At 51.4% G+C, this 25691-nt stretch overlaps 2 protein-coding genes across 2 annotated transcripts in view; one reads left to right on the top strand and one right to left on the bottom strand.

The window, feature by feature from the left end:
* Positions 1 to 18886: 18886 nt before the first annotated feature.
* CDH3 (cadherin 3) overlaps positions 18887 to 25691 on the bottom strand; it is a 42533-nt gene continuing 35728 nt past the window's right edge. The window contains exons 13-16 of the mRNA XM_020282516.2: positions 23723 to 23929; positions 21508 to 21638; positions 20973 to 21119; positions 18887 to 19703 (exon numbers count right to left, since the gene is read on the bottom strand). Coding sequence (XP_020138105.2) covers positions 19494 to 19703; positions 20973 to 21119; positions 21508 to 21638; positions 23723 to 23929 — 695 coding nt within the window. The 3' untranslated portion in view covers positions 18887 to 19493. The remainder of the gene's footprint in view (positions 19704 to 20972; positions 21120 to 21507; positions 21639 to 23722; positions 23930 to 25691) is intronic.
* Positions 21027 to 25691, top strand: part of SLC7A6OS (solute carrier family 7 member 6 opposite strand) — a 319699-nt gene continuing 315034 nt past the window's right edge. The window contains exon 1 of the mRNA XM_012742364.3: positions 21027 to 21031. The gene's annotated coding sequence lies outside the window, so the exon portion shown is untranslated. The remainder of the gene's footprint in view (positions 21032 to 25691) is intronic.

Raw genomic sequence — 25691 nt, 5'->3', positions numbered from 1 at the left:
TTTCTATATAGCCAATTAATTTCTTTCTATTTTTAGTAGAGATGGGGGGGGGTCTCGCTCTTGCTCAGGCTGCTTTTGAACTCCTGACCTTGAATGATCCACCAACCTCAGCCTCCCAGAGTGCTAGGATTACAGGCGTGAGCCACCCATGCCCAGCTGTCTTCTTTGTTTGTTTCTATTTTGATATGATTTCCAGACTTACAGATTTTTTTTTTTTTGAGACATTCGGTCATTTGTCCTGTAGGATGCCCTACATTTTGTATTTGGTGAAATGCATCCTTGAAGTGTCATTAAATGTGTTCTTCTATCCCATATGTCACATACACTAGTACTCAGACATAAAGGCTTGATTTGATTCAGATTCAATTTTTTAAGGCAAAAATAGTTCGTAAGTGGTGCTGGTTGCTTCCCAGCACCCAAGAAATAGGTTAGCTGACTTTTAGGATGCTAAGATTCAGCCGGTGTCAGCAGATCCCTCCCTCATCACGTTCTCCATCAGCCCTGCACCCTGTGGCTTCAGCACTGTGCTGATGGCTGTTCAGATCCATTATCTCATTAGGACAAACAACAAGCTTTTATTAATCATCCCATGGGCCAGCCATTCTGCTCAACACCAGGGACACAGAAAGAACCAGAATATGGTCCCTGCCCTAAGAAGCTCCAAAGGTAGTGAGGGATGCAGACACATAACCATTCACCCATTTATTGGTTTGTTTATTGAATGCCAATTGTGTATCAGGCATTGTGCTAGATGCCAGTAATCACATTGCAGTGTGTGATAAAAGTGATAGCTACTTGGGCCGGATGCAGTGGCTCACGCCTGTATTCCTAAGCACTCTGGAAGGCCGAGGCAGGTGGATCATTTGAGCTCAGGAGTTCAAGACCAGCCTGAGCAAGAGCAAGACCCTGTCTCTACTAAAAATAGAAAGAAATTAATTGGCCAACTAAAAATATATAGAGAAAAAATTAGCCGGGCATGGTGGCACATGCCTGTAGTCTCAGCTGCTTGGGAGGCTGAGGCAGGAGGATGGTTTGAGCCCAGGAGTTTGAGGTTGCTGTGAGCTAGGCTGATGCCACAGCACTCTAGCCTGGGCAATAGAGTGAGACTCTGTATCAAAAAAAAAAAAAAAAAAAAAATTGGGAATTGCTTGGGAGGAAATCTGGGAAGCCCGACAAGGACACTAAATTCTTCATTTTCCAACAGATATTTCTGTAGAGGGGGAGATTTGGGCCGAGTGGGGAGTTCATAGTTATTCATTACATTATGATGCCTTATAACTTACATATGTGACATATTGATTCTCTTTATATTTCCACTAATATCTTTTTAAAAGATAAAAAAAGCAATGAGGGCAAAAGAAAATTGGAGGCACACAGTGAATAGACAAAAGAAAATAGATGTAGCAAAAATAAAAAATGATTTGGTCTCTTTCTGGACAAGTGCCCACTTGCTCTGACTACAGTGAGAATTTAACCCTTTGGGATCTGCCTAAAATGAGGGAGGAGGGTCTGGCAGTAAAAAGTTCTGCTATTTGCCACAGTACGGATGATTCTTGAAAATGTGATGCTAAATGAAAAAAGTCAGTGACAAAAGACCGCATGTTTATGCAGAATTGGCAGATCTAGGGACCGGAAGGAGATGAGTGGTTTCCCAGGGCTGGGGAGGAAGTTGGGATGGAGGGAAATCGTGAGTGGCTACTAATGGGTAAGGGGCTTCTTTTAGAGGGTGATGAGTATGTTCTAAACTTAGGTTGTGGTGATGATTGCACAACCATGTAAAACACCAAAAAACATTAAACTGACCACTTTGAATGGGCGAATCGCATGGTATGTGAATGATATCACAAGAGAGCTGTTTTTGCTTTTGTTTTAAGGAGGAAGAGTCTTGCTAACTGCAGGCTAAGTAGAGAGGTGACTTTTGTAGCCCTCTATCTGCCACTATTTGTTATTTGTTTCACAGGCTGAATAACCTGGAAGCCTTTCTTCCATGTTCATGTTGTAATAACAACAATAAAAATAATAACGGTTCTCATTTGTATATCCAGGTGCTATGTTCCAGGCCCTTTTACTTGTATGAACTCAGACATCTCTATGCAGAAGATGCTATCCTAGCCCCACTTGAGGAAACCCCAAGGTGATGTGATTTTCAGTGGCGAGTAAGTGGCAGAGCTGTGATGAGCCCATCATGGGCCAGGGACTGGCCAGCACCAGCAAGGCAGAAATCTATCCTGAAGGTCACCATCCCCTCCACCGTGCACAAAGAATGACCCAGCCAACCCAGTGCTAGGGCGACAAACCATCCCCATGTGCCCGAGACCAAAGGCTCCTGGGACGTAGAACTTTCAGTTCTAAACCCAGGAAAGTCCCAGGTAAACCAGGATGAGTTAGTCCCCTTACCAGTGAGCGAGCACTGATTGACTGCCCACCCCTACAAGTGTGTGTGTGTGTACACACGTGTACACACATGTGTGCTCACCTGCTCATGTATACATGGAAGGGCCATGTCTTAGCCTTGCCAGGTTTTGGAGGAGAGGAGGGTGGAGCTGGCCAGGCTGAAACCAGACAGGCAGGTGGCAGGATCTTGCCCCCAGGGTGGAGACCTCCACAGCCATAAAACCTGGGCAAAGGGCAGGGTTTCCAGTGCAGGCCTAGAAAGTTCCAGAGTCCAGATTCAGAATGAGGGGCCCATAGTTTTCCAAAGTGATTCATTTCTTCAATTACTCACTGATTCCTCCAGTGAACCCTCATTTGCACCTGCCACATACTGGTACTAGTGCTCCTCCAGGAGCTTTTGCTCTACTGGAACAAACAGACAAGGGAACCCGGGATCCAGGAACCAGCGATTTATAATCCAGGGCAATAGGCAAGGGTGATATCTACAAGGGCGGAGCCTGGGCCCCAGGCCAATCAGAATGAACGCCAGCCAGTCACGCCAGAACAGCGGCCCAGGCCCCATGCTCTGCCGGAAGCAGCTCTTTACCAACTGACTTGGAAAAATTCCAATACAGTAATTTAGCAACTAGAATAGGTGTTTCAGTGGTCCCAGTTGGGGACTAGCTCTGGTGATGAGTGAGTTGGGATTAACCAGGCTATGTCATGGAGAGGCACCGGGAGCTCAGGGAGACTTCCTGGGAGAGGTGACATTTAAGCTGAGTTAGCCAGAGTCTTATTAGCAGTGGACGCCACCTGGGCAAAAGCCCAGAGGGGAGAAGTGCTCAGGCTACCTGGAAAAGGCAGAGGCGGGAGATCAGACTCAAGAGGCAGGTTAGGACCAGGTGGGGGTAGGGGCGAGGGCTGTGTTAATCATGGTCCTGGGAGCAATAGGGAGCCACTGCAGGATTTTAACCAGGGGGTCACCAGATCCAGTTCCCAACTACCCCCAGGGGACATCAAGGGATCTTTTTTTTTTCAAAGACAAGAACCTAGGCTCAGAGAGGTTAAAACACCTGTTGGGTATCACACAGCAAGTTACACTTGGCATAAATGGAACTACTCACTTCTAGACCATCTGTTCCACTACGTATTGTATGCAACAGAAGCTGCCTGCTTGTGTATGGAGCCTTAGAGTTTGCAAAGCACTTTACAGACGACAAAGCACTTTCCCATCCACGCTCCGTTGATTTCGCACAACACCGTCACAGGCAGTGACATCCTTGCCGTTTCACTGGGGTCTTGAAAGTAGTAGTAGTGAAATCCTGATTCAATTTCAAGTCTTTTTTTTTTTTTTTTTTTAGTAGAGACCGGTCTCGCTCTTGCTCAGGCTGGTCTTGAACTTCTGAGCTCCAACGATCCACCCGCCTCGGCCTCCCAGAGAGCTAGGATTACAGGCGTGAGCCACCGCGCCCGGCCCAATTTCAAGTCTTAAGACTCCTCCTTCATTGCTCTTTCCCCTCCACCATGCTGTGTTTTGGCATTTATATTTGTCACTTTGGGTTGTAAATACCAGAAACAGAAGTGCCATGAGTCAGATGTGGTGGCTCATGCCTGCAATCCCAGCAACCTGTGAGGCTGAGGCAAGAGGATCATGGTGCCTTAGCAAAAAAAAAAAAAAGGGGAGGGGCGATGGAATTTGAATTTGATGGCTCATGTACTAAAAAATCCAGGGATAGATGGACTTCAGGCATGGATGGCTGTGTTGAATAAAAAAACTGGTTCTGGGAGGCCGAGGTGGGCGGATTACTCAAGGTCAGGAGTTCGAAACCAGCCTGAGCAAGACCCCGTCTCTACTAAAAATAGAAAGAAATTAATTGGACAACTAAAAATATATATATACAAAAAATTAGCCGGGCATGGTGGCGCATGCCTGTAGTCCCAGCTACTCGGGAAGCTGAGACAGGAGGATCGCTTGAGCCCAGGAGTTTGAGGTTGCTGTGAGCTAGGCTGACGCCATGGCACTTACTCTAGCCTGGGCAACAAAGTGAGACTCTGTCTCAAAAAAAAAAATAATAAAAGTATACACTATTATTTAAATCATATGTATATAGGTGATACATTATACAAAAGAAGCAAGGGAACAACAACAAAAAATCTTGTGATTACCTTGTTAAAACACTCATAAGTATTAAATCACTATGAAGAACTTTGGAACAACAACAAAAAAGAACCAAGGGGAGGAAAAACACAAACATCAGAAGGTGGTTAGATCTTGAGGAAGGAGGGGTGAAATAGGGAAGGGTCCCATAGATAATATATCATTATGTTCTATTCCTTGCATTGGTGAAGAGTTAAAAATAAATGAGTCATCAATGATGTCCAGTTTAAAAAAAATAAATGAGTCTGTGAATGAAACTGAAAACAGAGCATGCACAGACCATGAGAGAAATGTACTATGAATCAGGGATTATGATTAATTCCATACATACGAAGTGCGTTCAAAATTAAAAAGTACAACTTCCTCTACTGTCCCCCAGCAACCCTCTTTCCATCCCCGGAGGCAACTACTGTTATCAGTTCCTGCATATCTTGCAGGAATAAACTACCTTACTCACTCTATTCTAAAGAGTAACCTGAGTTCTGACCCAGCAGCAGTTCAAGGTCAGCCGACCACATCAGTAAATAGAGATCCTCAATAGCATTTTAATGGCTGGATAACTTCCCGCTATTTGGATGCCTATCATTTATTAAATCAATTTCCTTTTTGATGGACCTGGTTTTTTCCCAGTGCTTATTCATCTTTTTTCCTTTTGGAGACAGGATCTTGCCCTGTCTGTCGCCTGGGCTACAATGCAGTGGTGCCATCACAGCTCACCGCAGCCACGAACTCCTAGGCTCAAGCAATCCTCTTGCCTTGGCCTCCCAAGTAGCTGAGACTACAGGTGCGTGCCACCACGCCTGGCTAAGTTGAAAAGGTTTTGTAGAGATGGAATCTCACTATGTTGCCCAGGCTGGTCTCGAACTCCTAGCCTCAAGTGATCCTCCCACCTGGGCCTCCCAAAGTGCTGGGATTACAAGCATGCCTGGCCTAATGCTTATCCTTATAAACAATGCTGTGATGAACTCCTTTGTATACACAGCTTTGAGGAATTACATGGATAGGTCTTTAGGATAAATTTCTCCAAGTGGAGTTGCTGGGTCAAAGATTACACGCATATTTCGGTTTTTCAGAGCCATATATTGGGCCCACCAGCCAGGAGAGCGCTGGCAGCAGGCCTGGCACTGTGAGGTCTTTTGTTTCTAAAGCTCCTCCGGAGCTCATTCATCAGCAAATCAATGTCAGCCATTCCCAGGACCTCCCTGCGGGGCAGCAGGAAATGGGGTGGCTTCTCAGGGTAGAGAAGAACAACAAGTCTTTATTAAAACGCTATTCACCAAGAACGCTTTATTAATACAGACCTTGGCCTTGGTCTTGGGCAACTCCCTGCAGGCTGGGCTGGGACTGTCTCCTCAGGGAAGATGAGCTGGAGTCCTGAGCGGGGCCGGGGCTCCTTGAGCTTCCGCCCGAGTTCCCCTCGCTCAGTTCTGCGATTGACCCCGTAGAATGGGTAGCAGCTGGGTTCTGGAGCCAGAGCACCTGGATTCTAATCCTCATTCCTCCACTGCGAGGAATGCTTGGGAAATGCCCGGTGTCTTTGAAGACGGCGAAATAACACTGAAAGTAACGATTTTTTCCAACACTGGTGCTAGCTACTCCTCGAGAAAGCTGTGTAGCTTTGGGCAAGTTTAGAACCTCTCTGGTTTCAGTTTGCCTCTCCGTTAAATGGGGCTAATAGCATCCCCCTCATGGGTTGGTCTTGATACTTACGTGAGTTAATACACATAAAGCACTCAGAGCGCACATGGCATGCTGAAAGTGCCCTACGACTGTGACCTACTGCCAGGTACTTTCTGTGGACCAGACCCACAGCCCCGGCTCTCACGGTGTCCTCAGAGTGGCGGGGAGATGGATGGGTGACGAGTGCATGAATGCAGGTGCTAAGGAAACTCTAGTAGGAGGGATGCCAAACCTGGAAGGCTTCCTGGAAGAAGTGACATCTTGCAGGAAACATATCGTTTATACTCAAACGCAGAGAAAGAGTTGCTTTGAGAGCCTAGTGACCAGCCATTAACTCCCTTTACTGGGAACATGAACATGGGACTCAGAGAGAGACTTCAGTTCAACAGTGCCTGGGTCCCAGGTGCTCGGTGCTTGTGGGGAGGGTGGGGACTGGAGGTAACAAGGCAGAGGCCTCAATGAGCTTAAGGTCTACCTGGAGAGAGGAGCACGAAACCATGAAAACTGGCCCCTGACGAGATCTACTGGAGGAAGGAACAGAATGGCGGGGGAACAGCTCATGGTGACACTCCCGGGGCCGTGGAAGGCTCTGCAGAGGCAATGCTTATACAAATCAGCCAGATGCCGGGAGGGACGGGTGAGCAGGAAGGGCACTCCAGGTAGGGGGAAGCGTGCTGGCAAAGGTGGGGCAGCAGGAAGCCATATCCCAGGAAGGGGGGCTTGTCCCGTGTGGCTGGGTGACCTACACCTGGGGACAGGGGACCGGCGGGCAGGAGCTAGGGCTACAAGGTCATCTAAGGCCAGGATCCGAAGGGCTTCCAATGACATGCCACGCCATTTGGCCTTCGTCTTGTAGGTCATGGGAACGGAAGAGAAGCAACAGAAGCGTTTAAGCAGAGAAGGGGCACAAGATCTGTGTCGCAGGAAGGTCACTCTGGCGCAGACGGGGGAGGCTAGTCCTCGGGAGGAAGGGAGCACAGCTCAGAGGCCCCTGACACGTCTCTGTAGGAAATCTGGGGGTCTGGCCCAGGCCAGGGGAAGGAGGCACCAAGAGGAGGGTGGAGTGTCTGTAAGCATGTCCGAAATGCTGGAAATCAAAATCCTTACCTTGCTCCCTAGTGGTTCACAAGTCAAGCTAATATCCCTGGAAAATAAACCTGCCCCTACCCCAGCCAGCAGGAACAAGACCAACACGACATGCTTGCTGATTAGCATTAAACTTTTCCCCTTTATGGAGGGTCAATTGAATTATTAGGCGGAAAGAAGAGAAAGACATATAAAAGTGAAAGTGATTTAATTTTATAGTTTTTCCTTAGTGGAAACAATGCATGGGATAGGTCAGCATTTCAAATGTTTTTCATGGGTCATAAAGTGTGATCCACTGAAAACAATCTATTTTTTTCTTTTCTTTTTAAAATTTTTCCCCCTGCCTCCCCTCCCCAGCCCCCCCACTGAAAACAATCTTGACTTCATTTCTACAGACGGAGAGGGAGGGTAAGGGGGGTGGAAGGAGGGGAGGTCACAGGAGGAGGAGGAGGAGGGGAGATTGGCTAGAGACAGGCGGGTGCTGCCCTGGGCCAGAGGGGCTGCTTGAGAACCTTGCAACTGACAGATCCAGAGTTTGACTCTCAGCCAAGGTCCTCGCTGCTCTCAGCCTCAGTTGCCTGGCCTGTCAAATGGGTCTCATCACCTCCTTCCCGTTGGCACAGAGAAATGTTAGTGGATCCACACCTCGGAGAGATCAGGTGGCTCTGGCCACCCGACTGGAGTCAAATGAAAGAAAGTGTCCAGGCTGGGCATGGTGGCTCACGCCTGTCATCCTAGCACTTTGGGAGGCTGAGGCGGGCGGATTGCTCGAGGTCAGGAGTTCGGAACCAGCCTGAGCAAGAGCGAGACCCCAGTCTCTACTGAAAATAGAAAGAAATTAATTGGCCAACTAAAAATATATGGAAAAAACTAGCCGGGCATGGAGGCGCATGCCTGTAGTCCCAGCTACTCGGGAGGCTGAGGCAGGAGGATCGCTTGAGCCCAGGAGTTGGAGGTTGCTATGAGCTAGGCTGACGCCACGGCACTCTAGCGTGGGCAACAGAGTTAGACTCTGTCTCAAAAAAAAAAAAAAGAAAGAAAAGAAAAGAAAGAAAGAAAAAGAAAAAAAGAAAGTGCCCAGCAGACTTCCAGGCACTTAGAAGGCTCTTAAGACAAGGGCTGTTATGATTGTTGTTATTATTATTCTAGCTTTATGGACGATGCAATTGTTGAAACCTCCGTGGACTCCTTGCTTCACGGGATGGCGCAGGGTGGAGGGTGCTCTCTCGGAATTTCCACGCAGGGCTGGCCCAGTGGCACCCCCAGTCCGTCACCGAGCTCCGTCACTTCTGGGTCCCCACCATCTGGTGCCCAGGCGCTGACACAGCAGGGCCCCCTGCTCTCTGCCCCTCAGTGCCCTCCACTGAGGCCTGCCCCCTGGCTTTTACTTCTCTTCCTGGGAAACCCCCAGGGGAGGAGGAGGAGGAGGAGGTGAGGAAGATGCAATTCAGGATGTGAGTTCCCTGTGGGGCCACCACTTCTCCTTTGTTCTTCCTCTTCCTTCCTCGCTGGCTGCTGCCAGCTTCCCTCTCCTGCCCCAGCAGTGGGCGGCGGGGCAGAGGCTGTGGGAAGCTGGCACCAGTGCGGTCCCCGGCCCGGGTGCAGCCCAGACCCGTCTCCGGCAGCCACACCTGGGTGTAACCTTGCTGCGGCTCCACCTCCGAGTCCCGCAGGCACCTCCACGTGTCCAAAGTGCTCAGAACCTGGCACTGCCCTTCTCCGACCTGTCTCCTTCGTTTCAGCAAATGGCACTATCATCAGCCCAGTCGCCTGGGCCGGACACCTGAACAACATTGTCGCTGACTTCTTCCTCCCTCACTGCCCACGTCTGCTCAGCCAGGGAATCCTCCCAAATAGCCGGGAATCCAGCCACTTCCTCCCCGACCCACCGTCCTCCCCCTCTCCCTGCTCCCGCCCAGGGGCAGCCCTGGCTCCCCTGTGTCTGGATTTGGCTGGCAGGAAGAAGGGGCTATGGGAGCATCAGTCCCCCAGTTCCCTCCCTGCCAGGCTGTGTGGCAGTGCCACATCCTGTCCTGCACTTTGTCGTGTGGACCCTCCTCCAGGCCTCCAGCCCTCCCTGGGGTCCCAAATGCCATTTCCTCTCTTGCCCCGTTAAGAATAGGGCTGTCCTGGCTTCCCGTCGGCTAGTCCGGGGTTGGTCACCCCAGCAGAGTGCTTCTCGACCTGGGGCAATTTTGCTCCCTGGGGACATTTGGCAATGGGCAGAGACATTTGTGATTGTCACCACTGGGCTGGTGTCAACACTGGGGTGCTATTGGCATCAGTGAGTAGAGGCCAGGGAGGCTGCTAAACACCCTGCAGTGCACAGGACAGCCCTAGCCCAAAGGATCATCCCTCTGAAATGTCACAGTGCCTGCGTGGAAATCTGCAGCCCTGCCCGCCAGTGTGGCCAGTCCCTCCGCTGCCCCCGGAAGCTCATCTTCCCGGCTTGTCTCTGCCTCTTGCCTGTGCCAGACAGGTCGGGACTCCCTCTCCCCCGGCCCCTCTCAGATCCATTCTCCGCACAGAAGCTGGAGGGCTCTCCCCAACCCTTAACCACTCTCGTGACTTTCTCTCCTATTCTTCTAGACTTATGTTGTCTAATAGGGTGGCCACTAGCCACATGTGGCTATCTAGATTTAAATTTAATAATTAAGTAAATTAAGGGACCTTGCCAGTGGTTCAATGCCTGTATTCTTAGCACTCTGGGAGACTGAGGCAGGAGGATTTCTTGAGGCCAGGAGTTCGAAACCAGCCTGAGCAAGAGCAAGACCCCCATCTCTACCAAAAATAGAAAAATTAGCCAGGCATGGTGGCAGAATCTTGCTCTGTCACCCTGGGTAGAGTGCCCTGGCATGAGCCTAGCTCACAGCAACCTCAAACTCCTGGGCTCAAGGGATCCTCCTGCCTCAGCCGCCCAAGCAACTGGGACTACAGGTGTGCACCATCACGCCTGGCTAATTGTTTTTCTATTTTTAGTATAGATGGGGCTCACTCTTGCTCAGGCTGGTCTTGAACTCCTGAGCTCAAGCAATCCTCCTGCCTCAGCCTCCCAGAGTGCTAGGATTACAGGTGTGAGCCGCTCTGCCCAGCTGCAAGAAATTTTTTTTTTTTTTTTTTTTTTTTTTTTTTTGAGACAGAGTCTCGCTTTGTTGCCCAGGCTAGAGTGAGTGCCGTGGCGTCAGCCTAGCTCACAGCAACCTCAAACTCCTGGGCTCAAGCGATCCTCCTGCCTCAGCCTCCCAAGTAGCTGGGACTACAGGCATGAGCCACCATGCCCGGCTAATTTTTTCTATATATATTAGTTGGCCAATTAGTTTCTTTCTATTTATAGTAGAGACGGGGTCTCGCTCTTGCTCAGGCTGGTTTCGAACTCCTGACCTCGAGCAATCCGCCCGCCTCGGCCTCCCAGAGAGCTAGGATTACAGGCGTGAGCCACCGCGCCCGGCCAAGAAATTTATTTTAAATAAAAAAACATTAGCAACTTATAAATGAAAAACCTGCATCATTTGCTATCACTACAAAGTAAAAATACGATCACGACATAACAATGTCTTCCAGTTCTAAGCCTTCTTTCTCTGGTTAAAACAAAGAATGAAAGTTATTAAAGACTCAGACTTGCTAAGTGCAGAAAAAGGACTCTTTCCTCAATGCAAGCAGGACTGAAAGAAAATTGAAAAGGGAATAGCCTTTTTCTCTGTGGGATTCAGTGCCATTTAGTATATTAAAACCTTGCTCATGTATCACCTAAAATGATCTCACATCCCGCCCCCTGGGACGGAGCCCACCTTCTAGGAAACTGTGGCCCTGTGGCCTGGCCAGGACAGACAACACGGACTTCAGCTCCCACCGGCTTCAGTTTGCCCCTCTGTAAAATAAATAATCCAAATGACGCTGACAGCTGCTGCCAGGGTTAAATGAGATGTCACATGGTGTCCCTTGATTGTCTCAGCTCTGCTGCTTACCATCTGTGTATGACCTCGGGTAACTTTACTTTACCTCCTGGGGCCTCGGTTTCCTCAGGTCCAAAATGGAATCTGCTTTGGAAGGTGGTAAAGCACCTTTATTGGATAAATATTTATTGAGCACCTACTATGTGCCGGGCACCACTCTATGAGGTGGGGAGACAGCGGTGCAGAAAACAGACAAAACCTCTGCCTTCACAGGGTTTATATTCAGAGAGAGGAGGAAAGGCGCCGAGCAGGACAAACTAAAATAGAAAGTACAGTCTGGGCCGGGCGCGGTGGCTCACGCCTGTAATCCTAGCTCTCTGGGAGGCCGAGGCAGGCGGATTGCTCAAGGTCAGGAGTTCAAAACCAGCCTGAGCAAGAGCGAGACCCCGTCTCTACTATAAATAGAAAGAAACTAATTGGCCAACTGATATATATATAAAAAATTAGCCGGGCATGGTGGCACATGCCTGTAGTCCCAGCTACTCGGGAGGCTGAGACAGAATGATCGCTCGAGCCCAGGAGTTTGAGGTTGCTGTGAGCTAGGCTGACGCCACGGCACTCACTCTAGCCTGGGCAACAAAGCGAGACTCTGTCTCAAAAAAAAAAAAAAAAAAAAGAAAGTACAGTCTGGTGAGAAGTAGAAAAAATAAGGTGCAATTCTAAGGTGGGCAATCAGAGATGGGACTACAGGCATGCACCACCATGCCCAGCTAATTTTTTGTACATATATATATATATATTTTTTTTGGAGACAGAGTCTCGTTTGTTGCCCAGGCTATAGTGAGTGCTGTGGCGTCAGCCTAGCTCACAGATTTGAAGAAGATTTGAAGAAGTCTTGAACTTTCTAAGCCTCAAACTGCTCATCTCTAAAATGGAGTCAATCATATTCATCCTAATATAATCTTTTTTTTTTTTTGAGACAGAGTCTTGCTTTGTTGCCCAGGCTAGAGTGAGTGTCGTGGCATCAGCCTAGCTCATAGCAACCTCAAACTCCTGGGCTCAAGTAATCCTTCTGCCTCAGCCTCCCGAGTAGCTGGGACTACAGGCATGCACCACCATGCCCAGCTAATTTTCTATATATATATCAGTTGGCCAATTAATTTCTTTCTATTTATAGTAGAGACGGGGTCTCCCTCTTGCTCAGGCTGGTTTTGAACTCCTGACCTCAAGCAATCCGCCCGCCTTGGCCTCCCAGAGTGCTAGGATTACAGGCGTGAGCCACCGCACCCGGCCTGTACATATATTTTTAGTTGGTCAATTAATTTCTTTCTATTTTTGGTAGATATGGGGTCTCGCTCTTGCTCAGGCTGGTTTCGAACTCCTAACCTCAAGCGATCCACCCACCTCGGCCTCCCAGAGTGCTAGGAAGAGATGGCGTCTTGAGCAGCTGGTATTTGGGTGCTACCTGAAGTAGGTGAGGAGGGCGAGAGACATCCACAGGGCAGGAGGCCCCAAGGAAATTTGGTTTTGACTTGGAGTGAAACTTTAGCATATTGCCAGGCACGTGGAAAGGGCTTAATTCACGGACACTCTAAGAATTATTATTCTTGTGATTAGTTAGCCTCGTGTTCCGGGGGTGCCTTGGTCGTCGGTCAGGTTGCCGGGGTAACACACAGTGGCCTCTCCTGCCCTGCCCCGTCAGCAGCCGGCCCTGGGTTACTGGAAGGCAGCAGGGACAGGCATGGCTGGACCGGAGCCAGGCATTCCTGACCCACCCACCCTCTCAGATTCCCCCCACACCCGCCACACCCCTGCCGCTTGCTGGGCAGTGGGCACAGGGAATGCTGGGGCAGCTGAGGGGACGGGAGGCGCCCCTGCCCCCCTCACTTGGGGGCCGAATGAAAGCCACAACAATAACTCTGGCAGTGACCGCTGACTGAACCTGAACCGCATGTCAGGGCCAGCGCTGGACGCTGAGAACCTCTGCAGCACCCGCAGGGCCTCCTGTAGCCTGTTAGAGAGGTCATGCTGGCGAGTCACCCCTTGTCTGTGACCTCCAGGGGCTATGCTCTTAACCAGGGCTCTGCTCTGCCATACAGGGGGGGTCCTCTCTGACAGGCTCCCAGGCCAGTCCCCGGCCCCCAAGAGAGGAATCTTGCAGGTCCTGCCACCAGCTCTGCCGCAGCGGCAGGCCCAGGCAGGCCTGCTCGGTCCTCCTCGGTGACTGCGATGCCGCAGAGGAAGAATCAGGTTTCGCCAGCCCCCAAGCAGCTGAGTCAGGCCTTTTCCCAGGACTGCGGGACTGGGCCTTGCCCTGAACTTGGCCTCCAGCCCCGGGTGGGCACCTGGGCCCCAGTCCTCACCTAGCCGACCTCACCTCCAACTGCGCTCACTCCCTCACTGTGCTGCAGCCAGGCTGGCCTCCCTGGGGACCCTGGGGACCAGGCCAAAGGGCTCCCTTCTCCCTCGAGGCCTTTGCACTTGCTGTTCCTTGTACCTAGGCGTGGTACCTGCACACTCGCTCACCGATACCCTCCAGTCTCTGCTCAAATGCCGCCTTCTCATCCAAGCCTCCCTCGGCTACTAGGACTGAGCCCCCAGCCCAGCACTGTTCTCCTCCATAGACGCACCCAATACTCTACCATCTGCTTTACTGCTTCGTCTCATTTAAGGTCCGCCTCCTGGTGAGGACCTCTCCCTTTGACTGGGCAGGAAGGGCCTCTGCCCTGCCCTTCTGCCTCTCCCCATGGGGCTAAGGAAACCTGTCCCTCCTGCCTGCCCTCTAGACCATTCTCTGCCCTCCCCAGGTCTGTCCTGAGGGCAGCCAGCACCGCCCAGGTGCAGCCCAGGCTGGTCTCGAACTCCTGGTCTCAAGTGATCCTTGCACCTTGCCTTCTAAAGTGCTGGGATTACAGGTGCGAGCCACTGTGCCCATAGAATATCTTTTATTTAACAGTTTATGACCTTAACACACAGAATATGTGGGCCCTACACATATTTTTGCCCAAAGGCCCCATAAGTTAGGGCTGGGATTTTTGTGTGTTTTTTTTTTTTTGCATTTCTGTCTCCCTAGCACCTAAAACAGCACCTAGCATAGAACTCGTGCTCATTAAATAGTTGTTCAACAAGTGAATAAAAGCCCCAGGGTGGTGGCCATATATTTAAGGGGACCCCAGAAGTGGCTGGGAATGCTGTGGCTTTTCTGTGTCTGGGTCACAGAGGCTCAGGATGGGGGGGGGCCCCTTCTGCCCTGGGGAGGGCTGTAAGTAACACCTGAAGGCGTCCCTACCGCCTGCCTGCCAGGCCCCACCCGAGCTGGAGGGTTTTATTCTAATAGTACAAAGAGCCCGTACTTGGGAATCAAAGAGACCTAGATCCCAAAACTGTCTCTGTTGCTTCCTGGCTATATATGGCCATTAATCTGACTCTCAATGTGCTTTAAAAAGAGAACCATACTGTAATCCTAGCACTCTGGGAGGCTGAGGTGGGCGGATTGCTCAAGGTCAGGAGTTTGAAACCAGCCTGAGCGAGACCCCATCTCTACTATAAATAGAACTTAAAAAAAAAAAAAATATATATATATATATATAAATTAGCCGGGCATGGTGGCGCATGCCTGTAGTCCCAGCTACTTGGGAGGCTGAGGCAGGAGGATCGATTGAGTCCAGGAGATTGAGGTTGCTGTGAGCTAGGCTGACGCCATGGCACTCTAGCCTGAGCAACAAAGTGAGACTCTGTCTCAAAAAAAAAAAAAAGAGAGAGAGAGAACCATAAAACTCTCCCCCTATGGTGGTGACTGCCTCCACGTATGTGACAGGCATGGCCAGTCATAGTGCAATAAACATCTGATGGCTGCTACTGCTGCCACCACCACCATGGTTCCTTACAGGGCACGTGGCAGCTAGTGCGACTGTCCCATCCCAGGAGGCACACTGGCGGTAGCTGCAGTTCGGGTGAATGGCGCCCTCTGCTGGACCTTTGGGGAAACCACAACCACCCTGACCAAGGATGCTCGCAGAAGTCTGGGAATCTCCAGAAATTCCTCGTGCGGGGCAGTGCAGTCTCCGCCCAGGGTGTGAATGTACAGGCAAAGGAGCCATAGCTGGCCCTGCCAGCCCTTCAGCCACCACAATCGCAGTAATGACAACCATAATGCTTGTAGTGCTTGTAGACAGGCATACCCTTCTGAGCACGTTCCATATTGCTCCCATATTTTACAGAGAAGACTGAGGCACAGAGAGTTTAAGTGACTTGTCCAAGGCCTCATGTCTGGAAGTGCCAGGACTTGAACTTGTGCCCTGCCCCACACCTCCTTGCTGGATTATTTTGGTGGGAGGCAGGAGATAGGTTCTGCCTTAATCTGAAGGGAGTTGGGCCCGTGGAATTTCCCAGTGAACCTGGCACTGCACACACGGTGTGGGCTGTGACAGGGGCTTCCCAGGGTGACAGCCCCCACCCTTTCAATGGCAGGCTCACTGCCCGGCTGAACTCAGGGCCCCTCCCTGGCCGGCCACTCCCTAGCAGTTCCCTGGCTGGGCTTCCTCCCTGTGTCCCTTTGGGGGCCTGGGGTGGGTGAGGATATCCATGTCTGGTACCATGCCTGGCACAGGGGCTGGCAATTCAGGGCCTCCGCTCCTCACCTACCTTCCAGGAGTGAGAAGGACCCAAGGTCCTTAGGCCTCGTGAAGGCCTGGGCAAAGCCCATCTGGGTAGACAGGTCCTATCTACAGCCCTTCGGGAGGAGAAAAGGGCTTTGGGGTTAGTGACAAAGGAAAAGGCATGGTGTGAGGTGAGGCCTGGGCGCTGAACCATCTCTGTCCCCACTGCAGGGGACCGAGGGAGTGCTCTCTTTCCAGCCTGTCACTTTCCATCTGTAAAATGACAGGGCTGGATTGGGGCAATTTTCAAGCTTCCCCGCATTTGGGGTCCATAAGGAGACACACTGGGAGGCTGAGGCTAGAGAGAATCTCTGGGTACCCCCACCCCCTTCTTCCAGCAAAGCTCCATTGTTATTAGCTTTTCTGTTGGACTTGGGTTCTGGGACTTTGACTTTTAAAAGTCTGAGAAAAAAAGATCACTTAGTAGAATGAGCTTGAGGGATCCTTTGAGGACCAACCAGTCATCCAAAACTGACCCCTCCACTCAAGGCAGCCATGACTTCGACCGGGACCATGCTCCCCCTCTTGCACCCCCAGCAGATTGGGGAACTGGCTTTGAAGCTTCTGCAAAGGTGGATATTCCAGGGTGTTCGACATTAAGGGCAAAAAAATAGAATTACTGATGTCCATGGATGGTGGTGAGAGTAAAATGACAACACGTCCAAGTTGCATGCCCTGGGGACAATAAGGCAGTCCCATATGCCCTCTTATGGAAAGGTTTAATGCAAAGTGTGTAATGCATGAGGCTAAAAACACTGGGAGGAGGCACACCCAGCTGTTGAAGCGCTGCACGTGAAGGGTTAGCAAGTCACGCATTCAGGGGGTCCTAGTTAGTACGTTAGGCCACATGGCTTGTTTATGGGCAGTGTCACAGCCACTGTGACTGGTCAGCACTGGTGACTTCTCACTGCAAATATTCTGACTTCTTGTTACAGGCCCTGAAGACCAGAGTCCCAAGATTCTACGTGCAGATGAGAAGCAGGCCCAGGGCGAGAGAGTGACTTAACACGGTCCCCATCACAGAGCCCAGGCCCTTCTTTCCAAGCTACTTAAGAGGCTGGTGACTGGTTCCACTGCCAGGGGAGTCTAGATCCATCAACAGAGGCCAGGCTAGGCCAGGAAAGGCTGCTTTTCCTCCAAAAATCTCAGGGGAAAGCCAATCTGAGCAGGAGTTGTTTGCTTTTATTATTAGCCTCAGCCGAAGATGGGGTTTCCTGCTTTACTCAGATTTCTCAGGGGGGAAGAGGAAGAAGATGAGGGGCAGCAGGTGTCTACTGGCAGAGACACCTAATCCTCCCACAGCTCTGTTATCAGCGAAACTAGCAGGAAACCCAGGCTGCAACTCAGTGGCAGGAGGTGGGAGTGGCAGAAGGTGGCTTTGGTCCAAGGGTGCTGGGGACCAAGGACAGGTGAGTTTTCTTATCCTACTTCATTCCCTTTTTTTTTTTTTGAGACAGAGTCTCACTTTATTGCCCAGGCTAGAGTGAGTGCTGTGGCGTCAGCCTAGCTCACAGCAACCTCAAACTCCTGGGATCAAGCAATCCTCCTGCCTCAGCCTCCTGAGGAGCTGGGACTACAGGCATGTGCCACCATGCCCGGCTAATTTTTTGTATATATATTTTTAGTTGTCCAATTAATTTCTTTCTATTTTTAGTAGAGACGGGGTCTTGCTCAAGCTGGTTTTGAACTCCTGACCTTGAGCAATCCGCCCGCCTCAGCCTCCCAGAGTGCTAGGATTACAGGCTTGAGCCACCACGCCCGGCCTTCATTCGCTTTTGATTTCCCCATCTCCAGGGTCTGAGGGTTCAGGGCACCCTCAGCTTCATCCTTCAGCCTGGGCAGCAAACTGGAGTGGGCATGACAACCACGCTGAGGGCTTGCTGAGGCCCCGCAGGGCCCCGCCCCGAGTCTGAGTCAGCAAGCGATGCTCTGGGCGCAGGGTCTGTCTGGGAGCTCCAGGGCCTTGCAGAATGAGACACTCTTGTGGGGAGTAAACATTTATTTCCGTGGCAGCGGTTCCTTCTGCTTCACTTCAGATTCTTTTCTTTTGATTAATTGCAAAGAAAGTCTTGCACTTCACATTAGCAAAGATACAAATGGTCTTGAACTCCTGGCCTTGAGCAATCCTCCTGCCTCCCGAAGTGCTGGGGTTACAGACCAGAGCCACCACGCCCTGCCTATAGACACTAATGGAATTGTTCTAGCGCTGCTGCCACTTCATCCTTATTTCTGCATTCGTGCCCTCGCATTGTCAGGAATGTCCCGATGTCGCTGAGATCCTGGTTGGGTTCTCTAATTTTCTGTTTTGCTTGATTTTGATGACCAGGTGTCACATACGGCACTGCGGAGAGGGAGCAGCCACTGTTGCGGGAGAGACCTCACCTGGGCTCCGGTGGGGCTCAGCCCGAGGGTGAGGAGGTTAACGGTTCTTTCACACAGGAGGGCAGCTCTGACTTTGCAGGGAGGAGGGCGGAAGTTTTCCCCAGTAAACCGGGGCCTGGAAGCTAATCCTGCACTTTCTCTACCATCTGGAGGATGCTGGGGTGAAGCCAGCAGAGTTAAGAGAGCCTCCTCCCTTTTCACAACTCTGGAAATTCTAAAAACCATTGAATTGCACACTTTAAATAGATGAATGGTATGGTATATGAATTAGATGCCAATCAAGTTTTTTTTTTTTTTTTTTTTTAAGACAGAGTCTCACTCTGTTGCCCAGGCTAGAGTGAGTGCTGTGGCGTCAGCCTAGCTCACAGCAACCTCAAACTCCTGGGCTCAAGCAATCCTGCTGCCTCAGCCTTCTGGGTATCTGGGACTACAGGCATGTGCCACCATGCCTGGCTAATTTTTTCTATATATTTTTAGTTGTCCAGCTAATTTTTTTTTTATTTTTGGTAGACACAGGATCTCGCTCTTGCTCAGGCTGCTCTTGAACACCTGACCTTGAGTGATCCTCCTGCCTCGGCCTCCCGGAGTGCTAGGATTATAGGTGTGAGCCACCATGCCCAGCCTAAAGCTTTAAAAAAAGAGTTTACTCCTCTGGCACCTCTGGGAAAAGTTCCTTTAATAAAAAAGTTCCGGTACATTTACACGATTGTCATCACCCTTCATCTATAGCACACGATGGGGAAAATGAAAAAGGACAACCTAAACACGCTCAGTATAAAAAACGTAGTGATCCATCCGAGTAGGGGGTCTCGGGGCCTGGAAATCAGAGCGATGGCGGAGCGGGTGACCCGCCTCTAACTCTTTGAAATCAGCATTGGAAATATTCATGTTGTACTAAGAGGTGGCCTCTTTCTAAGGAGAAGGGTCCATTCCAGAGACGAGGTCAGCCCGGGTCAGAGCAGGCCCAGGCCCAGGCCACGGGGCTGAGCATTTGGTGGCAGAAGAGAGACTCCCGGAAACGGCGCCTGGGGCGACCCTGACCCAGACGGGAGGTCCCAGCGTAGGCTGCCCACACCGTGCACTGTGAAAGGCTCGGAAACCAGCCCCTCCGAGACCCACAGCCTCTCCCCTCCGAGTCGCTAGAGCCACTTCCCGACAAGCTCCAAAGGCCTTGGCTGACGGGTGGGGGGACGGAGACCCCCTCGGAGATGCCGCTGTGGCCTGAAGTTTGGTCCCCTGCCCCGAGGCAGGTGGGCGGGCGGCCTAGTTGTCCTCGCCACCGCCGTACATGTCCGCCAGCTTCTTGAAGCGGCTGCCCCACTCACTCAGGTAGTCGTAGTCCTGGTCCTGGTCCGAGGCGGAGGAGGTGAGGGAGCTGAGCGAGGCGGCGTCCGAGCCGCTGCCCTCATAGTCGAACACGAGCAGGGAGTCGTAGGGCGGCGCCGTGGGGTCCGTGTTCGCCGCCTTCAGGTTCTGCGGGACAGAACGGGGTTAGGAGTGGCGAGGTCTCAACTCTTCCCAGCCTCGGGCCTCTGTGTCCTCGTCTGTGACGCCACCTCCCCTCCTTTAAGGTTTTTTTTTTTGAGACAGAGTCTCACTTTGTTGCAACCTCCAACTCCTGGGCTCAAGCAATCCTCCTGCCTCAGCCTCCCAAGTAGCTGGGACTACAGGCATGCGCCACCATGCCTGGCTAATTTTTTCTATATATATTAGTTGGCCAATTAATTTCTTTCTATATTTTATAGTAGAGACGGGGTCTCGCTCTTGCTCAGGCTGGTCTCGAACTCCTGACCTTGAGCAATCCGCCCGCCTCGGCCTCCCAGAGTGCTAGGATTACAGGCGTGAGCCACCGCGCCCGGCCTCCTTTAAGGTTTTGAAAGTTGAAATGAAACAATCTGCACGGAGTACTTAGCGCAGGGACCAGCAACGTAGCAAGTGCTCAGTGAAGAGGCCAGTGGCCAAGGGCAAGGGCTCTGCGACGGGACAGGCTGAGAGCCAGAGCTCAGACCCCACGTGCTAGTTTTGTGACCTTGAGTGAGTCTCTTAACTCTTCTATGCCTCTGTCTCCTTGTCTGTAAAACAGGGACGCTTCATATAGTTTGACAGGAATATGTAAACATATGCAAATACATGTAAAGCACTTATTAGAACGGTACCTGGCTATCACGGCTATCATTACCTGATAAATGCTACACGCTAGGTCAGTAGTTCTCAAACTTAAATTACCTGCAGAATCTTTTATAAATTCTGAAGCCCAGGCCACACCCAGAGCAATTAAATGACAACCTCTGGGGATGAGGCAGAGGCATCAGTGGTTTTTGGGGATCCCCAGGGGATTCCCTTGTGCGGGCAGGTTTGGGAAGCCCTGTACTAGCACTGTTCTAGATGTTGGCTCATCTACTCCCTGGAGTGACCTGTAAGAGGTCCCAAGCTTTGCTCCCTACTGGAATCACCCGGATCTGTAACAATTCAAACCCAGGTTTGGCTCGAGTATTCTAACAACTACTGCTACTTTTGTTGAATAAATTAGTCCTAATTGTTCTAAAGCACTCTGCAAGTTAGGGTTTTCTGGAAGAAGAAACAGAACCCTAGAAGTTACTCAAATATGCCAGAGGTTGCACAGCCAGTTGGCGGAGTCAGGATTTGAACCCAGATGTGAGACTCAAGCCCATACTTATTCTCTGTGCTGCTGGTGCCAGGCTTGAACAAAGGGGTGCCCAGGGCTGGCCTGCCACGCCTCACCTCGATGATGAAGTTGCCGATTTCGTCTGGGTTGGCTGGCCGAGGACGGTACATGGGGGTGGGGATGAAGGTTGGCGCCACGTCGTTGCGGAGAACCACCTCGGGCCTGGCCTCCAGCCCCCGGTGGAGCTGGGTGATGTCGTAGTCCTTTAGGGAAAGGAAGGCGAGCGTGGGACTGAGAAGGACACCCCTCCCCACCACTTACATCGCACCCCGCCCCCACCCGTGGATGCTCCGGTTCCCGGGTGGGTCTTAGAAGACATGAGTTTGGTGGTTTCGGGAAGCCCTAGTTTCCACCCTCCCTGTCCTCCTCAAATTAAGCACAGGCTCGAGGTTAACCTGCCTAGGGCCAGGGAGACTGCAGCGATGGGCCAGCCCCCTCTCAGAAGGGGAGCATCGGGGCTCGATCCTGCATGGAGACTCCACGCCAGGGTGTGGCCAGCACAGCTAACGCGATTAGTTGATTGACCCAACCGTCTCTGCCAGTGGCCTTGGGGGCACCCACCTCCCGTCCCCCAGACCACCCATACCCCACCTGGTCCTCTTCGCCGCCCCCTTCCTCGCCATAGTAGAAGACGTTGTCACGGGTGTCATCTTCTGGGAGTAGAAGGGGCTCCTTCACCTTCCGCTTCTTTCTCACCAACAAGAGGAGCACCAGCAGGAGCACTGAGGAGCGGGGGGATGGGTATGAACATGACACACAGGGCCAAGCCCCCCAAAGCCCTCTGAGCCCCACCTAACTCAGACACTTCTGCTCAGTAGCCAGAGCTCAACACTACCTGCACCTGCCTGCACCTGCCTGCACCTGGGAGACCCCAACACCTCCTGAAGGCTGAAGAGCTGGCCCCGGCCTGTGTCTCCCCTTCCCCATCCCCCAAGTTCTAGCAGCTTCCACTTAGGAACTTTTCCTCGCCAGGCACATTCTGGGCATATACATGGCTCTCACCCTTTAGGTCTCAGCTCAACATCACACCCTCCTAGAAGTATTCTGACTTTATTGCCCTACCTACAATGCTGTCGTCCCACAGTGGTGGCACTGAATCTTAAGCAAGATAATGCAACTTGATATGGAGCCCTAACTTGAACTTAGGTGTAAATGCTACGTTGGAATTTTAAGACAGGGACTGGCTTCTAGTGACGTGGTCTGAAAGGCTGGCGGGCTATTTGGACACGAGGGGACTGGCTGCTTTCCCTGTCCTGACTACACCCAGTTAGCCACATATTAAATTCAGAGGGCACCCCCTGGCCTTGTCGCCACGGCAGCTCAATGTAAGAGGACACACCACATTGCTCAATGGCGTTACTTTTGTGCCTGTTGATGGAACCACTGTCTCTGTCGGGCCAGACGAGACTGAGCTAGGCTTCCTTGGGAGTCCAGGATGTACGGCCCTGTGGGCGAGGCTGTAACCCCCTCTCCTCTCCACTGAGGCCGGGGCCCGTGCGCCTAGCTGCCTGCTGCCATCCCCACCGGGACTGACAACCCTCTCCCCACTGTCCCTCCCCAGCTGGGAGATGGAGCCTCCACGCTTCCACGTGCTTAGGCCAAGAGCCCTGGCATCACAGGTGGCGCTCTCCCTTGTGCCACAGACCAACCTGAACTGACTCCACCTTGAAACAGGACCCCCTCTCGCCACCGCAACGCTGCCGTCCTGGTCTGGGCTGCCAGTCCCCTTCCCACCCCTGGTCACCGCAACAGCCTCCTAAACATTTCCCTGTCTCCTCCCCTACCCCAGAGTCGGGGAACCTTGCAAAATTTCAAATTCCATCACTCCTCTGCTCAGAACCTTCTGATGCTGCCTTTTGCACCCAAAGTCCTGACAATGGCCCGCAAGGCCCAATGTGATGTCCCGCCGTGCCCTCACCTCAGTCACCTCGTTTCCTAACCCTCATCGCTCCCTCATCTATCCCAGGTCTTCACCTGAACATCCCCTCTCAGCAAGGCTTGTCCTGCCCAGACCCCCTACCCCATCCGGCCACTCCATCCCCCTCCCCGCTTTCCTGTTCTCCATGGCAACGCCCATTCCTCTGCCAGACTGTCTGCTGCCGGCTCCCTGTGCCACCACCACCGGAGTGTGAGCCCCCACCAGGGCAGGGACCAGTTCTCGTGCTAAGTGCTGTCCCCCAGTGACTGAGGCAGTGCCGGGCGCACAGTACACTAACTAAAGCTCGCTCTTCTTGTTGCGTTTTTATCTGACACGTGTCTTCTACGTAAGGACCAAGTCAAAGTGGAAAAAGCACCTGTGATAGGTTCTACCTTTAGAGCAAAGAAATTTATTTTTAACTAGACACGTCTGCCCACTGGACCAGTGGTTCTCAAACTCTAGCGTGTGCTGGAACACCCTAGGGGCACTCATTAAACACAGATGCCTGGGCTCTATCCCAAGGTTTCTGAATCAGCAGGTCTGGAGTGAGGGCTGAGAATTTGCCTTTCTCTATTCCTGGCAGTGCTGATGCTGTTGGTCTTTCAGAACCACTGCTCGGGCTCTAGATGACTTAACAGCAGGGCCACATCTGTTTGCTCACCAATGTGTCCCCAAAGCCTGGCACATTCCAGAAGCTCCAGAAATCCTACTGACCAAAAAAAAAAAAAACCCACGAAAAAACCTACTGACAGAATACTGCTCCTAGAATTAAGAGTTTAAGGAACAGATGGGGAATATTGGTGGCCCCTTAGTCCCAGAAGTTCAGGGGAGAATCAGACATTTTAACTCCGCTGTCCTCAGAGAGAGGGGAGGGCGCCAGGTACTCACGTAGCAGAGCCAGGATAGCCCCGAGGACGGGGAGGATAAAGCCCCCCTTCCAGGGTTTGGGGCAGCTTTCCACGTGGCCGTGGCAGTCGCACACGGTGGCCCTGATCACCGTCAGCTGCTCCTTGCTGCCGTGGTCAGACAGAGAAAGGTGCACGTCATATGTGTCTTGCTTCAGGAACTTCTTCAGGGACAAAGCCACTGTGTCACCTGGGGTGGACAGATCACGTATTAGCCACGGGATACTCGGCGGTGGGAACTGAGTGTACACCGTGACGAAGGACTGAGAACATGGGCTCTGCGTGGGCAACAGCGAGAAATGTTGCAAAAGCACACTTTGGCCAAGTGATAAAAATTATTATTTGGCTAAAGCAAAACTCACCGTCATGGAAAGACTTACTGGGATAGAAAAATAAATTATTTTTGCTGTTATAATACCAAATATATTTATACCTCAACTATATCATTGAATTGCAATATACACAACAGCTATATTTCCAAGTGAGCACTCAATTATCAATACATCCAAACACACGTGACTTGGTTGTGTGGTTGGTGGAGCTAAACAGAACAGACAGGATGGCAATCCGTGTCATCACAGCACTAGTGACTGCACACAAGTTCAGGGATGTCAGAAATGAGGCTGCAACAGGCACTGGGCTAATTGGCCTGCACAGGCCCAGGGGCAGCAGGGTAAGCGCAGAGCAGAGACAAGGCCTGGTGCAGCCTGCACAGTGGCACCTCTGGGGAGACCGTGCTGGGGACAGGGTCTGTGTCTATAGGTGAGGAATATAGGGTCGGTGTTGTTTTGCAAACAGGCCTTCATTGTAGACCTTTCACAAGAGGGGAGCCGTTAGCTTGGGTGGAACATTTTTCATCACATAGGATTTCCCCCCCATGTTGCAGGGTCACACATCTGTGTAGTGCAGTCACCAGGGCGATCAAAAACAACCCCTAAGTTTCTAACCCACCTGTCCCAGGCTTGCCCGCCTACTTCAGCACGGACATACGGTCATTTTCAGTTAAAATGCTCTGCACACTCGCTGGCTCCTCTTAGTGAAAAGACCAGAGGCGGAACTGACTCTGTTCCCACTCGGCACTGGCTGGCAGGGGTGGCTCTGTGGACTGAGTGTTTGGTCTACCATGACCGAGGCCAACAGGGGACATGCCACCAAAACATCCTACCATGCTGTACGGCTGACTTCCAAGTAGCTGCTGCTGATGGTGACAGCGACTAAATAGACGCTTATCACATGCCAGGCCCTAATCCTCACCACGACTCTAAGAGGCAGCTACTGCCATTATCCTCATTTTACAAATACAGAAATTGAGGCTTGGGGAGTCAGGTGACTAGCACGAGGTCACAAGGGGTAGAGTCTGGATTAATTTCCCTAAGAACAGGACAAGGGCAAATAGAAAAATGAAATTAAAACCAAGAACCAGGTATCAATACTCTTATCAGACATTGGTACCACTGGGATTTGGCCACGATGCTCACACTCGAACAGAGCCACCAGGTCTGCAGCTGTGGGAAACAATGGTGTGGACGGTGGCTGCTCTATCTACTGAGCAGTGACACACCAGACAAGATGCTTTTAGTGTATTCACGTATTGATGATCTTCACCTTAACGGTATGGAAGTAGGTACAAATATTGAACCCATCCTACAGATAAGGAAACTGAGGCACAGTGAGGTTCAGTAACTTGCTCACAGTCACGAAGCAACTAAACGGAGGAGTCAGGTCTTAAACCGAAGCAATCTGGCCCCAGAGTTCACGTTCTTATACGGTATGTTCAAAGAGGAAAAAAGTGGCTTCTAGGCCACAAGGGGTGACGGGACCAACCTGGGCTTCTCAAGAGAAAGGTGCTGGACAGATTACCCCCCAATTACAAAAGTCAGAAAAATGAGACCACGTGGGTGTCTGAAGCAGGTCTCCTGCTCCTTTCTGGGCTGGCCTCGGCAGCAATGACA

The sequence above is a fragment of the Microcebus murinus genome, chromosome 20, assembly GCF_040939455.1.
Source record: "Microcebus murinus isolate Inina chromosome 20, M.murinus_Inina_mat1.0, whole genome shotgun sequence".
Taxonomy (NCBI): Eukaryota; Metazoa; Chordata; class Mammalia; order Primates; family Cheirogaleidae; genus Microcebus; species Microcebus murinus.
Note: the sequence above shows the minus strand (reverse complement) of the source record. Positions and strands in the feature narration are given on the sequence as shown.